The 16,025-nt window shown below is 35.8% G+C and overlaps 2 protein-coding genes across 2 annotated transcripts in view; one reads left to right on the top strand and one right to left on the bottom strand.

The window, feature by feature from the left end:
* The window catches only part of MIS18BP1 (MIS18 binding protein 1), a 50,587-nt gene extending 45,926 nt beyond the window's left edge, over positions 1–4,661 (top strand). Inside the window, exons 14-16 of the mRNA XM_077761278.1 lie at positions 1,693–1,780; positions 3,482–3,536; positions 3,723–4,661. Coding sequence (XP_077617404.1) covers positions 1,693–1,780; positions 3,482–3,536; positions 3,723–3,826 — 247 coding nt within the window. The 3' untranslated portion in view covers positions 3,827–4,661. The remainder of the gene's footprint in view (positions 1–1,692; positions 1,781–3,481; positions 3,537–3,722) is intronic.
* Positions 3,392–16,025, bottom strand: part of FANCM (FA complementation group M) — a 61,365-nt gene continuing 48,731 nt past the window's right edge. The window contains exons 19-24 of the mRNA XM_077761277.1: positions 15,205–15,311; positions 13,905–14,477; positions 8,704–9,079; positions 6,504–6,795; positions 5,761–5,913; positions 3,392–4,017 (exon numbers count right to left, since the gene is read on the bottom strand). Of these exons, the coding sequence (XP_077617403.1) occupies positions 5,775–5,913; positions 6,504–6,795; positions 8,704–9,079; positions 13,905–14,477; positions 15,205–15,311 (1,487 nt within the window). The 3' untranslated portion in view covers positions 3,392–4,017; positions 5,761–5,774. The remainder of the gene's footprint in view (positions 4,018–5,760; positions 5,914–6,503; positions 6,796–8,703; positions 9,080–13,904; positions 14,478–15,204; positions 15,312–16,025) is intronic.

A 16,025-nucleotide genomic window follows, 5' to 3' on the forward strand; every position in this document is an offset into this window, starting at 1 on the left:
GTGAACAGTAAGCAAAATAGTAATTTCCTAGAATACTCCTATTCAGTGTTTCCTTTAAAATGTTTGGTTGAAGCATTTTGTCCATTTCTGTCAGTACACCATTGTCTTTTTAAAAATGGAGAAGAAAAATAAACCTTTTTGTTTTAGTTTTTACTTAAATTCCGGTTAGTTAACATAAAGTCGTATTAGTTTCAGGTATACAAAATAGTGATTCAGTATTCCCGTATTAACACTAGTGCTCATCACAGCACGTGCACTCCTTAATCCCTATCACTTGTTTCACCCTTCCCTCTCCCTACCTCTCCACTGGTAACCATCAGTTCTTTATAGTTAAGAGTCTGTTTCTTGGTTCGTCTCTTTTTGTTTCCCTTTTGCTCATTTGTTTCTCACATTCCACATATGAATGAAATCATGCTATTTGTCTTTCTCTGATCTATTTTGCTTAACATTATACTCACTACCTCCATGTTATTGCAAGATTTCTTTTCTTTTTGATGGCTCATATTCCATTGTATATGTATACCACATTATTATCCATTAATCAGTTGATGGGAACTTGACTTGGGCTGTTTCCATAATTTGGCTACTGTAGATAGTGCTGCTCTAAACTTTGGGGTGCACGTATCCCTTTGAATTCATATTTTTGTGTTCTTTGGATAAATACCTAGTAGTGCAATTGCTAGATCATACAATAGTTCAATTTTTAACTTTTTGAGGAAACTCTATACTGTTTTCGAGAGTGGCTGCACCAGTTTGCATTCCCACTAAAAGTGCAAGAAGATTCTCTTTTTTCTATATCTTCACTAACACCTGTTGTTTCTTGTGTTACTGATTTTAGCCATTCTTTTTTTTTTTTTTTTATGTTTGAGAGAAAGATCAGGACAAGGGCAGAGACAGAGGAAGAGAGAGAATCTCAAGCAGACTCTGCAGTGATAGCAGCGAGTCCAATGTCAGGCTTGAACTCATGAACCACAAGACCATGACCTGAGCCCAAGTTGGACACTTAACCAACTGAGCCACCCAGACACCCCTGATTTTAGCCCTTCTGACAGGTGTGAGATGCGATCTCATTGTAGTCTCGATTTGTATTTCCTGGATGAGCGATGTTGAGCATCTTTTCATGTGTCTCTTGGCTGTCTGGATGTCTTCTTTGGAAAAATGTCTATGCATGTCTTTTGCCCATTTTTCAATTGGATTGTTTTTTGGGTGTTGAGTTTTATAAGTTCTTTATATATTTTGGATACTAAACCTTTATCAGATGTCATGTGCAAGTATCTTCTCCCATTCCATAGGTTGCCTTTTAGTTTTGTTGATGGTTTCCTTTGCTGTGCAGAAGCTGTTTACATTGATGTAGTCTCAATAGTTTGTTTTTGTTTCCCAGAAAATATGCTTTTTAAAGTTTGGAGGGGCGCCGGGTTGGCTCAGTCAGTTAAGCATCCAACTTTGGCTCAGGTCATGATCTCGCGGTTTGAGTTCTGGCCCCGTGTTGCGCTCTGTGCTGACAGCCTGAAGCCTGCTTCAGATTCTGTCTCCCTCTCTCTCTGCTCCCCCACTCACGCTTTGTCTCTCAAAAATGAATAAAAACTTAAAGTCTTAGAACACATTTTAAATTAAATTTTTTGTCGACTGTGTTCAACCTCTGAATATAAGTATGGTAGTTAATGTTGACGAAATTATTTTGTATTCAAACAGGGATGATTGTGATAAGTATGTTTTTCGTATGCAAAAAAACCATAAAAGTAAAGGTGGCATTGTCTGGGGCAATATCAAGAAAAAAACAGTAAGTACATTCATTCTTCATTTATTCATCACATCTCTTGAACAACTATAATAAATGACAAACTGGAGTTTTAAGTTATATAAAAGTCCTTGCCGTCAAAGTAAATAATCTTAGGGAAGTATAATTTATGGAGGTACAAATGTGGAAGACCACCATGTCTCCTGATTGTATATTCCTTCTGATCAGGTAATGGCAATTTCTTTCTCCCTCACCCATGTTGAAATATTTTTTCTCTAACAAGTATGCAATAAAATTCTTCTCAGGGAGTTTCTAAACTAAACATTGGAATTACATAATCACATCCAATCTTTATGGGTTTGATTTGTCCATAGGAAATGATAGACACTTCTGGGCATTGTGGTTTAAAATCATCCTGGAGATTAAATTCTTCAAAAGAAATCTCTAAAATTGAAGATGTAAACAGACTCAGTGTTTCTTAGATTCCCTTTTTCCAGTCTCCTATTCCTTATGAGAATGAAACTTTGGTTTGTTGTGGAGGACCTGGAATCAACATAGTGATAAAGATTTATTTGGTTCTAGTTGCTGTTTTGCCAGTGTGAAGTTAGGCTGCTTTGACAGAGAAGTCCCCTAAGGATCTTGTTAAACACCAGATTCTGATCCAGCAGATTTGAAATTTCTGCATTTCTAACCAATTCCGGGTGATGCCTGTGTTTCTGATCTGTGGTCCATACTAAGTAGTATCAAGGTCCTAATCCATTCAGTCTTTTCTCTTTGCGCAATGATGAGAAGTTCGTATGGATACATCTATAAGAACCATTGCTGTTAATTTTTATTTCTCTGTATTTCTGACATCCTAAGCATTACTGGGCTTCTTTTTCTTAATGGGTCATAATGTTAGTAGTCTATAATATCTTTGTGATTTAGTCTTATTTTTTCATTGACTAATAGTTTGTAGCTCTCCATGTGTGAAGATAGCAAAGGATTTATTGTGAAAGATTTTGCTTTCAAGATCTGACTCACCATACCAGCTTTATAATAACAAAAGCTACCTGAGCTTTCTAATCTCGTTTTATTCACATATGAGACAGTGTACCATCAGTGCTGGAATCATACTGATTTAAAGTCACCGAACGATTATGAGAGCTAAGTGATATTATAGTGTTTTGACTCCTTTCCCAAGAAAAAGTACATTTATGTCACAATCTGAACGCGAGAGTGCATCTTGAAAGTTTCAGCAATATTTACTTTTAGTACAGTGGATATGCCCTGTCATCTTTTCTATTCTATTCCTTTTCATTTTTTGAAGATAGCCAGCCATGGCCAGTAGTATAAAAGCACTGATGTGATATGTCTCCATCATACACTTAAAACTTGCCATATGAAATACCATTTTAGACAATAATCTAAGTTTTGCTAGTGTAATAGAATGGAAGGAGTACCTAGATTTTGGCAGCTGTCAGAGGCCCACAGACTATCCTTTAACCTCTATAGCATTAGTTTGTAGTATTTTCTTATAGTTCTGTTTGCCAGCAGTGGGAAATAACATTGAAGAAGTATTCTTTCCCTGGATAAATGCAACTTAATGGAGAATTAGATGTTTCACAATTATAATGTGATTAGGTATTGTTATAGACACATGTTCAAGGTATACTCAGGGGTTGAAGCATGCTTTATTTTGTCTATGTTTGTGGCAGAATTCACAGAGGTACTATTTATTTATTAACATGAACTGTCTTGCAGGTTGAAACTCACTTTTCAACTCCAACATCAAGAAAGAAAACCCAGTATAACAGAGGTAATTTATTTATATCTTTCTTTTGTAGTTCAGTTCTATTGTAAGATAGTCTCTTTATTAACATGGTATTAAAATTAACTGCTCACAAGTGGGCAGACCTACTATTCAGTTTCTCAGTTATTTTCAGTTTCACTGAAATTACTTTTAGAAGTACATTAATCTTTTTTATTAAACTTCTCTTTACAGAATTAGGAGAAAACTCTGGTTTTGGAAAACTTTTCACCAATGCTATGGAGTCTTTAGATGAAGAAGAGAAAGATTATTATTTTTCAAACTCCGATTCTGCATAGTATAAATGAGGAACTATTTCCAGGATTTTTGTCAAGAAGCAGACAGCGTATTTACATCTTTTTTGGAATACATGTTACTTTCCTTATAATGTACCTTCATATGAAATTGTGGATTCCTTCTCAAAGGTTTTAGGTGTTTGTATTGAGAGTAAAACATCCTTCTGTAGAATATTGCTCATCGATGTAGGTTACTAAAATATAAGGAAAGTTGTTTTGCTTGTATACATACTTGTAAATTTCTGTTTTTTGAACATTAAAATATTCTTGGTAAGTCTCTTTTAAGCATCTGTTTGATTTAAGAACATCAGGTTCTAAACAGATTTTGTTTTTAAAGTGTCCAAGAAAATGTTGATACCCTTAAGAGGTAGGGAAGGGGTAATAAAAAGTAGACTGTATTGCTGGCTACAAATTCATGAAAACTGTGTTAGCATTTGTTACCACTTGATTTTTTTCTTAAAACTTGGCATTGGCACATCTATGAAACCTATGTAAATTTATTACTTTTCTGTATTAGGTAGAGTCAGAGAATACATTTTGTCACATTAAGCCTTATTAACACATGCAGAAATAGTTTACCTTTGGCCTCAATATTAAAAAGATTGGATTAGACAAACATTCAAGTAATTGATCTACCACTGTAAGTAGTCAAGTTAATATGCCATTTCAGAGTAAACATTATTTCAGACATCTCCTTTAGAAATAAACTTTTTTAAGCTTATTCTGTCATTCTGTTTTAAAATTTGACAGAATATTTCTCCTGTGGTTATAGCATGTATTATATTCAGTTACCCTTTCTCTCGTTAGATTATTCAAATAAAATTGTTTGCTTTTAGAACATTTGTATTTTGGTGGTGGTTGGTTGATTACTGAATCATTGAAACCAAATAGGCATTTTGTTATTAAACAAGCTTCAGTTTGTTTCCTCAAAAAACTACCGGAATTTTAATAAAACATACATGTTTTTAAGAATTCAGTCAGTTTATATTATTATAGGATTTATAGAAACACAAGATTTAAAAAGAATATTACAGTTAGACTGAGGTCATAATTGTTTCTGCCACAAAGACTTAGATGTAGGATGGATTATTTTATAGCGAAATACTGTTGTAGAACTTGAGTTGCCAATATTTGGTATAAGACCATGCTGCTTATTAATGTTAATGGATAATGTTAACTCCTCTTAAGGAGTTAGAATGTAGTTAAATTCCATAATGAGAAATAAAAGGATAATTTTGATATAGCACAGACTTAACACAAAACAAATAGTGTGGCCNTTCCTAGTCTGTTTTATTGTATCCCACCTGCCAGGTACCTGCTTAGTCCCCCATCAGGTCATAAGATACACTAGGAAGACTTAAAGTAACCTCCAAAGGAGACTTAAAAGTGGGCTCAAAGATGATGGATTAATAATCAACAGGGCTGAAAGTTCAGTGCTACCAATAAGAGTATGAAGAAGGCTATTGCAGTTTAAATATGGATGAAGCTCTGTACACAGCAAGCACAAGTAAATGAAATCCTCTAGCTTATGTCCCCTTACATGAATACTTATATTTTGTCTGCCAGGTGGACACAAAGAATTTGAGCACATTGGTGTCTGCATGGGAGATGCTGCAAGGTGGTCATCTGCCCACGTCAATGTCAGACTGCTGAGGTACATACAGCAGAGTTCCACCAAGTGTCCCCACCCACATGCAATGCTAACCCCACGTAGCAGGAGTAAGCAGCAGCAAAACACCACATTGGAACCAGAAAGAAGCCCCTTTCTTCCTTATACTGACAAAGCTTTTAAAATAATTTATCATCTATATAAATAAAAATGTACACCATATATAACAGATAATGGAAATATTATTTTACATATTTTAAACTTATCAAACTACAACAATCATTACTGCAATGCATTTAGTATTATGAGCGTACTTTCATAACCGCACCTTGAACAGTATCATTATTCATCAGATTGTAGTCTCCCTTGGTTAAGGCCATTTGGTAACATTTGCATGTCAAATACATAGTGAAGATATCTACAGATCTCCTCAGCCTTCTGGTGAGTTACTTGTGCATATGTGGAGATTTCTTGAGGTGAGCTGAAAAATAAATTAGTAGAACTTTTGACTTAATACAATTTAGTATTCTTACTTGCTTGAAGAACACCAAACATAAAAAATGATTTTTAGGAAAATCATTTCTTCTAAGCATTTTACATCTAGTTAGTATGTCCTTAGCATGGTTTAAATAAAACACATTTATTCCCTGTACTCAAAGTCATCTATAACAATAGTTTCAACATCTTACATCGGCCTTTAATTTAAAATTACTTATTTTCTAAAATTTTCCTTTTCAAGCAATAATCAAAAACTAGTAAAAATCTGCACTGTGACATTTTTTAGTTCTAGAATTAAAAGGCCCAGAAATGTTAGAATGCAAGATCAAATATAAGAGTTTCCTGTCTAGCTCCCAGGACTCTAAGCTCCCCAAAGGCGGTGCCTATCTTTTCCCTCCATTCTGTCCTCAACTTCACGCAGTGACTGTAATATATTGGGAAGCAAAAAGTCTTTACTGAATGAGGTCTAATAAGCACTATACATCTTTATTTTTTAAAAAAATACTACCATTTCTATGAAGTATTTCTAAGAATCATTTAGGTAACCATTTAAAAATATTAAGACCGACATACCTGTTAGTCATCTTTCTCACAGAAGAAAACCGGTGACACATATTTAATGCAGTTACATAACTTACATTGGGAATACTTAGATAAAACTGAAGTGCCTCACATTTATTTCTGTTCACCACTGTTGGAACATGAATACCAACATTCTTTCTTTGTTCTACTGAAGACAGTTCCTTTAGCAAATCTGCAGTTTCTTCTTGGCAGGAACTGAAAAGAACTCGGATTCCAGCAGCAATTAAGGTAGTCAACAAGTTGTCGTAGCTCTTTGTTCTCCTAAACATCCTGGATGTGTCTCCTAAATATTTCATATTTAGAAAAATGCAAACTTGAGTAACTTACATTACATAGAATCATTAATACTATATTTTATATTATTAAAATCCCAAGATCTACAACCTTTACGCAAACTAGTCCCATATTATGGTAATGAGAAACCCTACAACTAAAGATTTAAAGTGACTCAAATATCTGGGAGATAAAATAGGAAGAACTATCTTTATGAGTATCTTCAATTAGTATCAAATAGTAAGAGTAGGCAGAGGAGGGCTTCTATTCCTGGATAATTGATTCCTAAAGACTGAGACCATATTACTTATCTCTAAAATTCTTAATGCTAGAACTGATGAATGGCTCAAGTATTGGCTTAATTGATATAAAATCTTACGTATCTATTCCAAGAGTAACCCAAAACCCTACACACCCATTTTAATCTCCTCTTTAACTCTTGCCTCTGAATTTACTTCCCTACCTTTCCATTCATTTTTTTCTATATTCTATCCTCCATCCTTTTTTGGGCACTCTTCACTATGGAAAAACAGAACTTTTTACATAATTCCCCCCAACCCCTGTAACTTTGCCATGTTACTTTCCTCTTTGTTCCAAATTTATTTCCCTTATAAAGGGTATGTTGGTGAAGAAGAAATTATAGAATTTTAGCACTAAGAAGACACAAGAAATCACTGAATATAAACCCCTCATTTGTCAAATAAAAAATAAAATTAAAAACTTGGTTACTGAAAGCGTGACTTATCCAAGACCACAGTTTACCAGTGATAGCATGGGGATAAAAAGGTACAACACTCAAATACCAAACCAATGTTTTATATAAACTACATTTCCTTTTACTATATATATATAGTAATATATATACTGAGATATATACTGTTATAACTGTATAATTCTTGAATTCTTCCATAGTGGCTTTTGCGTATATGATTAATCCTCATAATATCAAAAGATGAATAGGACAAGTATATTATTAATCCCTAGGAGGGAGTGATTTTTCAATGCAACATCACATAGCTGTAGTGACACCAGAACTCGGTGTCTTCTGATTCCATATTCCATGACCTTTACACCATCCTCAGGCGTCCCCCTACAATTAAATATTACCCACAGAAATTCCCTAACTGAAGCTTCTATACACCTATTGGAGCTACCAAATAAGAACGCAATGTGTCCAACTGAACACCCCTTGTCCCTCAAATCTGCTCTTCTCTGCTATTCATGATTTCAATAAAGAGTACCACTACCTAACTGCACAGTGACCAAGAAACTGGTCAACACAAGAGTAATTCTTGGGGTGCCTGGGTGGCTCCATCAGTTAAGCATCAGACTCATTTCAACTTTTCAGGATCCCATGGTTTGTGGGATCAAGGCCTACTTCAGGCTCCACGCTGGTAGCGTGGAACCTCCTTGGAATTCTTTCTCTCCGTCTCTGCACCTTCCCATTCATGTGTGTGCACGCACACTGGCGCTCTCGCACTCGGTCTCTCAAAATAAACTTAATAGAAAAAAAAGAGTAATTCTTGCCTCCTTCCAGCAACCTCTACTAATCTTGCCTCCTAAACCCCGAGTCCTTGTCCTTTTCCCCACTGCTGCCTTAAAGGCGCTCATCTTTTCTGGGGCTCCTGAGATAAGACATGTTGGTTCACTTGCCTTCAGTTTCTCACCTTTCAATCAAACTCATTTAAACACAATGAGTAAAAAATCCAGAAATAAAGCAACCTATTTGTATAGTAAAAAACAAAACATAAACACAATGACTAATGAAAAGCATGGCTTTACATAAATATGAAGTAACATTTATGAGTCAGGCATTTATATTTTAAGAGTTTTCCACATTCTGACTATAGAAGAGTGAACTAAATAATAGCTGAGTTCCTTTACAGCCTTACAAACAAAAACATTTAAAAATACAAACCTGTTTTTTCTCTGTCCTTTTCCACAATCACACATATTCTTTCAAACATGCTTTGTAGGTATTGGATCTGGTCAATGAGCTTGTTCTTATTGATACTATTTAACATCTCAGATTGAGACCTCCTTTCTACCACCATGCGGTTACTCACAATGTAATCACAGCCATTAAGAGGACAAACTTCTACGTGTAAGCCATGAACTGCTCTTAGGGAAGAAATTACTTCTGAACCAGAAGTGATTTCACAACTATCTACAAGAATACAAGTTCTTTGGCCTTCCTGTGGAAGTCTCAGAGATGTATGTGTGCCAGCTAAATGTGGTCTTGAGTTGGAACAGTATGCCATTGAAGTGCTAGAATCCTCCAGGGCACTACCAACCTGCAAAGGTGGAAAATATTGGTAACAATCAGGTTAAATATGTATTAGTGCCAAAAACTTCTAACACCTGAAGTTGATTTTCCTTACTGATATTTTCTTTTTTCTAACTTTTTTCTTCTTCCTTCAATATGACCAAAGTGACTCTATACATGAAGGACCAAGCTATCACTTCACACCTAGTAGGATGGCTAAAATTAAAAAACAAAATAAAACAGTAAATCTTATTAGAATGTGAAAAAAACCGTACATACCTGGTGGGAATGTAAAATAGTGCAGCCACTGCAATTTTTGGCAATTGCTCAAAAATTAAAGAGAACTGCTATATGACCCAGTAATTCTATTCCTAGGTTTATACCAAAAAGACCTCAAAACAGAGACTCACAAACTCATTTGCCAGTGTTCGTTAACTTTGGAAAATTCTCAGCCATTGCCTGTTTAAATATATTTTTCTATCCTTTCCTCTCTTAATTCCAATTACATGTACCTTAGACTATTGGATACAGTCCCACAGCTTTTGGATGCTCCATTCCCCTCTCTTTTCACTCTTTGTGTTTCATATTGGGTAATTTCTACTGGCCTAGCTTTAAGTTTCTTGGTGTTTTCTGCAGTTGTGTGGAGTCGACGGATAGGATCATTAAAGACAGTCTTCACCTGGGGTGCTTGGGTGGCTCAGTCGGTTGAGCATCCAACTCTTGATTCTAGCTCAGGTCATGATCCCAGGTTCATGGGATAGAGCCCTGCATCAGGCTCTGCACTAAGCATGGAGCCTGCTTAGGATTCTCAGTCTCTCTTTCTCTCTCTGTCTCTCTCTCCCCCCGACCCCCATTCACCTGTGCTTTCTTTTAAGAAAAAAAGTTTTTAGGGGTGACTAGGTGCCTCTGTCGGTTGAGTGTCCGACTTCAGCTCAGGTCATGATCTCACGGTTTGTGGGTTTGAGCCCCACATTGGGCTCTGTGCTGACAGCTAGCTCAGAGCCTGGAGCCTGCTTCTGATTCTGTGTCTCCTTCTCTCTCTGACCCTCCCCGCTCACACTGCCTCTCTCTCAGAAATAAATAAAACATTAAAAAAATTTTTTTTTAAGTTTTTAAAAAAGATATTCATCATTCTTACTATGCTTTCCATTTCTAGCATTTCCACTTTCTTGTTCTTAACAGCTTCCATTTCTTGAATGATAGTCTCTTTCTGTTCATACATGTTCATTTTATTTTTCCCCTAGAGCCTAACATATTGATCAAGGTTATTTTAAAATCCCTGTCTGTTATTTCCAATATCTGAGTCATATCTAAGTCTGGTTTTTAAGAACATGTTTTTGTCTTCCTTCTATATATCTTATAATTTTTGGTTGAAAGCCAAACATCTTATGTAAGACAATACTAATTAAGGTAAATAGCCTAGAAATAGGTATGCCTTTTTTTGTTGCTGTTACACTTGTAGTTTGTGAGGTTGACTCAATCCAATCAAAAGCTGAGATGACTGTGGGTTTTCTTACTGCTAATGATTACCCTAGGGACAACCAGAGGCTTCAAACTCCCAGTGTTATTTTGCATTTAGGGTGGGATAAGGTTTGTCAGATGATTTTTCTAAATGTTCTCTCAGCTTCAGATCTTCTCTGTTCCCTTGCACCTTAAAGAGGTTCTTTCCCCACACTCTTGTCCCTGTCTCAGGGGATGACTGCTTTTATTTGTTACTAAGTGCTGACTAGCCTGCGTGGAGGGGATGCTAGGAGCACGGGGTGGCAAGGTGGCAGGGCAGGAGAAGAGGGGGAGTTCTGCTCTCCTGCCTCAGCCTGAGCAGCACTTGTGTCTGTCAGTTCCTGAAACAGGGTCTTCTCAGTGATCCTGCCCTCCTTCCCCATAGCTGGAGGTCTCTTAATGATCTAGGCCCAACATGTTTTCATGCCCCTGACTCACGTACAGAACAGTTTTTAATTCTTGCCTTCCTCCATCTGTAAAGGGTCTTCTTCATCTAGACCCTGAGGTATAGCTACAAGGTCGGCTGGTCATCCTCAGCAGCTTACAACTTTTTGTTCTATACGGGATACAGGGCAGAGGAACCAGACGGGGTTTGTTATGTTTTCCACAGTACATGCTGGTCACTGCCCCCAAGGCCTGGCATCAGCAAGGGAGGCTTTCTCTGATTCTCAACCTTTCCTGTGAATACCCAGTGAATCTATGGAGGAGAGCCCACAAAAGTTTATGAATTCCCCTTCTGTCTGCAATTCCCAGGGGTTTTAAACTCTCATGCTGGTTCACCGCCTTTTGCAATTTATTAAAGTTTTAGCTGAATAATTCTTCTTATCAAAATATATAGTGCCCAGGGACTGTCCCAAATCAGTAAGTCTCTCTTTGGAGGCACTTGTCTTTCCTTAGAAATGAGACCAATTGGTTGTCCTGCACCCTCAGCTCCATAATAGTTTCAAATAAAACCATGATTCTGGAGATTATCTGGCTTGTTGTTGTTGTTGTTACTAGGATGGAACAGTGTTCTTTCCCGTTTTCTGGAAAGGCAGAAATCCTAATCATTCAGAAAATAATCTTTAAAATAATTCAGTATTCAGTTTCAAAAGCAATTAATATAGTAAAGGAAAAATTGGCACTAAAGAACCAAACAAAAATATTGGAACTACTTCACTATTTTGAAGTAGAAAATAGCTTCCTAAATAGGACACTGAAGTTCAGAAACCAAAAAGAAAATAATTGAGACTGTGTAAAAAAAGTTACTTCTTCCTATGGCAAAAGCCACCATAAACAAACAAAAAGGCAAATGATCCACACGGAATACTTTTAGCAATATACATGACAAAATAAATGTTAACTTTTTTATATATATATCTAACAGTTTTTTTACAGGATAGTTCATCTATTTTCTGTTTTCTTAAAATTACCTCAAATCCTTTCCCCTCCTATTTTCAAGTGAGAAGAATCATACTACATGGAATTATAGGGTAACAGGAGAAAATTTAAGACACATTTCTGTAAAAATCTGTGTGTCCTTTTTCACAGTCCCCAAAGTATTACGAAGCCTGTATCCATTTTTTAGTTAGAGCATGCCAATGCAGAAATGTAGCTAGTGGTTTTCAAAGTATTGTGCATATACAGATCTTTCTCCACTTGCAATAAGATTACCTCTCAATAAGCCCATAAGTCAAAAAGATCTTAAGTAGAAAATGCATTTAATACTAACCTACCAAACATCATAGCTTAGCCTAACCTACCCTAAATGTGCTCAGAACACTTATATTGGCCTACAGCTGGGCAAAAACCATCTGATATAAAGCCTGTTTTATAATAAAGTGTTTGAATATTTCACGTAATTTATTGAATACTGTACTGAAAGTGAAAAACAGGATGACTGTATGAGTACATAAAGTTTTAAGTGTATCAGCTATTTGCCCTTGTGATCATGTGACTGACTGGGAGCTATGGCTGCCAATATGATGGGTATCATACTGCATGTTGCTAAGCCAGGAAAACATGAAAATTCAAAATTTTAAGTATGGTTTCTAACAGAAACCATATTGCTTTCACACTATCATAATGTCAAGCTGAACCATTGTGAACCCGGGACCTACCTACCTTGACCCTTGGGATTACCATCTTTATACTACAGCTGAGGATACTGAAGTTCAGAGAAATAAAGTAGCCTCTATTTCCCCAATCTATCACAAGACTTAACCTAGTGAACTTAATTATGTCTTGAAGAAATAACATTGTGCAAAAAAGCGTAGGGACAATTTATATCTGGAAACATCAATTTATGAGCCCCTGGGTCAACAATGGAGCATGCTGCAAAAAGCAAAATGGCCTGAAAAACCTGAATACTACAGAGAAACAGAAGGTTAGGTCTAGGTCTCACTCCAAGATGACCATTAAGGAAAGGAATCAGTTACGTACAGTTAGGGAGGGATTCCTGTTACTAAACCTTTAATTAATTAACCCCTATTTTAACAAAACTACTATAACTATAAACTCTTAAACTATAACCCCCATAACTATAAAATCTTAAAAACTAAAAGTGGTTTTAGGGATGGATTATTTCAGCAATTATAAGACAAGGAGAAGCAGGAAACTGGAATATTAGCCATTCTAAACAGAGAAATTTAAAGGAAGTGAATCAGGTAGTGTCCCTAAACTTCTCCAATAAAGAGAGTTACATACCTGAAGCCTTCAGTGGGGTAAAGAAAAGTTAATCTGTGGAATTCACTCTGAGCATGTAATTTTTGTTAATTTTATCTTGCAGGAAACCTATTTTCCTATATCCTAGTTTCCTTACAGAGTTTTACTAAGAAAACTATGATCACACTTAAAAAACTAAAACCTAATGGGGTACCTGAATGGCTCAGTTAGTTAAGCCTCTGACTCTTGATTTCCACTCAGGTCATGATCTCACAGTTTGTGGTTCAAGCCCCACACTGGGCACTGCACTGACAGTGCAGAACCTGCTTGGGATTCTCTGTCTCCCTCTCTTTTCCCGTCCCTGCCCTCTTTCTCTCAAAAATTAAAATTAAAACCTAAGTATCCTTATACAAATTATCAATATAACCTACTGTGCTATTTTCTTGTTAGAAAATTTTTACCACTTGCTAAGTTTTCTTTGACCTAGTTATTTAATACAAAACACAAAACACAAAAGAAAGTAAAACAACAGGGGCTCCTGGCTGGCTCAGTCAGAAGAGCATGGGACTCCTGACCCTGGGGTTGTGAATTCAAACCCCACACTGGATGTATAAATAAATAACTAAACTTAAAAAAAAAAAAAAAAAAGGCAAATCAAAAAAAAAAACCTTTTGGTAAACATAAAGCTTTTTCTCTTATTTGATTCATACCTTCAAATGAATTGGAAATTTTCTACAGTCCTTCTGTGAATCAACAGTAGGGAATGATGGTAAAGTAGGTTCAGTTTTATTACAGCTCTGAGGTTTGAAATCCGAGATATCAGAAACCGCATCCTTTAAAGTGACTGGTGTCTGTCCTCTCTGCTTTGGTGACTGATTAACAATTGGATCAGAATGGTCCTTGGACTGCAATGAAGACCCAAAAGGCATTCTATTCGAACAATGGTCCTGCTGTTTGCTCTTATGAACAGTGGCTGGGTTAACCACAAGACTGGATTCTCTTTTTTCATTTACATTGTTTTCCTCCTCACTTGAGTCACCTGGTAAAATAATTCTGGATAATTTCTTTTTTGAATGTGCACAATTTTGTCTCATCTCTATTTGTTTTAGCTTTACTAACTTAGCATGTCGGGTTCTATATTTTTTACTCCCACTTGCAAGGCAATCCTCAGTTATTATGTTAAAATCAACGCACACTTCTTCTTCACTCGATTGACTTTTGTAAGATTCATCTTCATCAACACAAAAACTGTCTTCTAAATAGGTTTCATCTTGCTCAGGAATCTACAGTAAAAGTACAAATTAGCATATAAATTTCTTTTGTAAAATCAGTATGTATTTAACATTCTTTTAAGTACATGAGATCTTTCTAATGATTTCACTTACTTTATTAATTCAGTCACTTGTGCTCACCTAACAAATACTGAGTATATTCTTTACGGGAAAATTATGGGGAGATTGGGATTAAAAAAAAGAATGATTTACTCTCTAGAAATTTATAGTCTCTTATAGGTAGCCAGACAAATAAACAATTTATAGGCAATGTGACAAGGGCTACATAACAAACACAATGGAAGTACAGAGAAATGAACATTAACACGATGAATATTGGCAATTTATAAATAAAGAAGACTACTGTGCAAATGGTGTCCATAAATCAAAAATAATCCCTAATTTTAGAAAATGCCTTTATAAAAAAATAATTAAGACAAATAAAAGAACATATAAAAATTAAAAATTCTATTCACTTCTTTTAAATATTCTCCTAATTGGAAAACAATTCAATAGTATATTCTAATCAGATCAAATAACAGATAGGATAATTTGATCAAATTAGGACCAAAAGGGATTCTGAGAATTCATTTAGTCCACCTTTTTGAGTCAGGGCAGAAATTATCCCAAATAGTTCTGACAGTCCAGTTCTAGAAACAAAATGGAGACTTCATTACAGGAACATGAGATCTCAACATTATCATCAGGAAATTCTCCACTATATTTCTATAGTTCATACCTGTGAGAAAATATTTATGTTGTTATGTTTCTTACGGACCATTTTATACCGATTGTTTATCAGTGGACTACGCAAAGACTTCATGTAAACAGCTCTCATTTCAGAATCTGTGTAAAGATAGTAAGAATTTCAAGTAGCAGAATTATTTAAATGAAAACTAGTAAAGTATTTAACTTTGACCTATTCCAAATTCACATCATTCAAACCTTGTGGAATTATTTTATACAAAAGATATTTAATATGCATTGGAACAAGTCTAAAAACAATTATTAAAAACTGTGAAGTTAGGGGCGCCTGGGTGGCTTAGTCGGTTAAGCGTCCGACTTTCGCTTAGGTCATGATCTCGCGGTTCGTGGATTCAAGCCCCGCGTCGGGCTCTGCGCTGACTGCCAGCTCAGAGCCTGGAGCCTATTTCAGAGTCTGTATCTCCCTCTCTCTCTGACCCTCCCCTGCTCACGCGGTCTCTCTCTCTCCTAGAAATAAATAAAAAAAATATTTAAAAAAAAAAAATGTGAAGTTAGTTTTGCCTTTGACATCAGACCATCTGGTTGGATGATTGTGACCTATTCCAATTTCACATCATTCAAACGTTGTGGAATTATTTTATACAAAAGATATTTAATATGCATTGGAACAAGCCTAAAAACAATTATTAAAAACTGAAGTTAGTTTTGCCTTTGAAATCAGACCATCTGGTTGGATGTTTGTGACAACTTTTTTAAGCTCTCTGCCTTAGCTATCTCTCTCCTCTGATAATGAGTATTACGGTAGTGTCTTTTTATGAAAAATAAATGTATTTGAAAATCTGAGGCCTGTACTTG

This window comes from Crocuta crocuta, unplaced genomic scaffold (genome assembly GCF_008692635.1).
Source record: "Crocuta crocuta isolate KB4526 unplaced genomic scaffold, BGI_CrCroc_1.0 scaffold163, whole genome shotgun sequence".
In the NCBI taxonomy this organism is placed as follows: domain Eukaryota; kingdom Metazoa; phylum Chordata; class Mammalia; order Carnivora; family Hyaenidae; genus Crocuta; species Crocuta crocuta.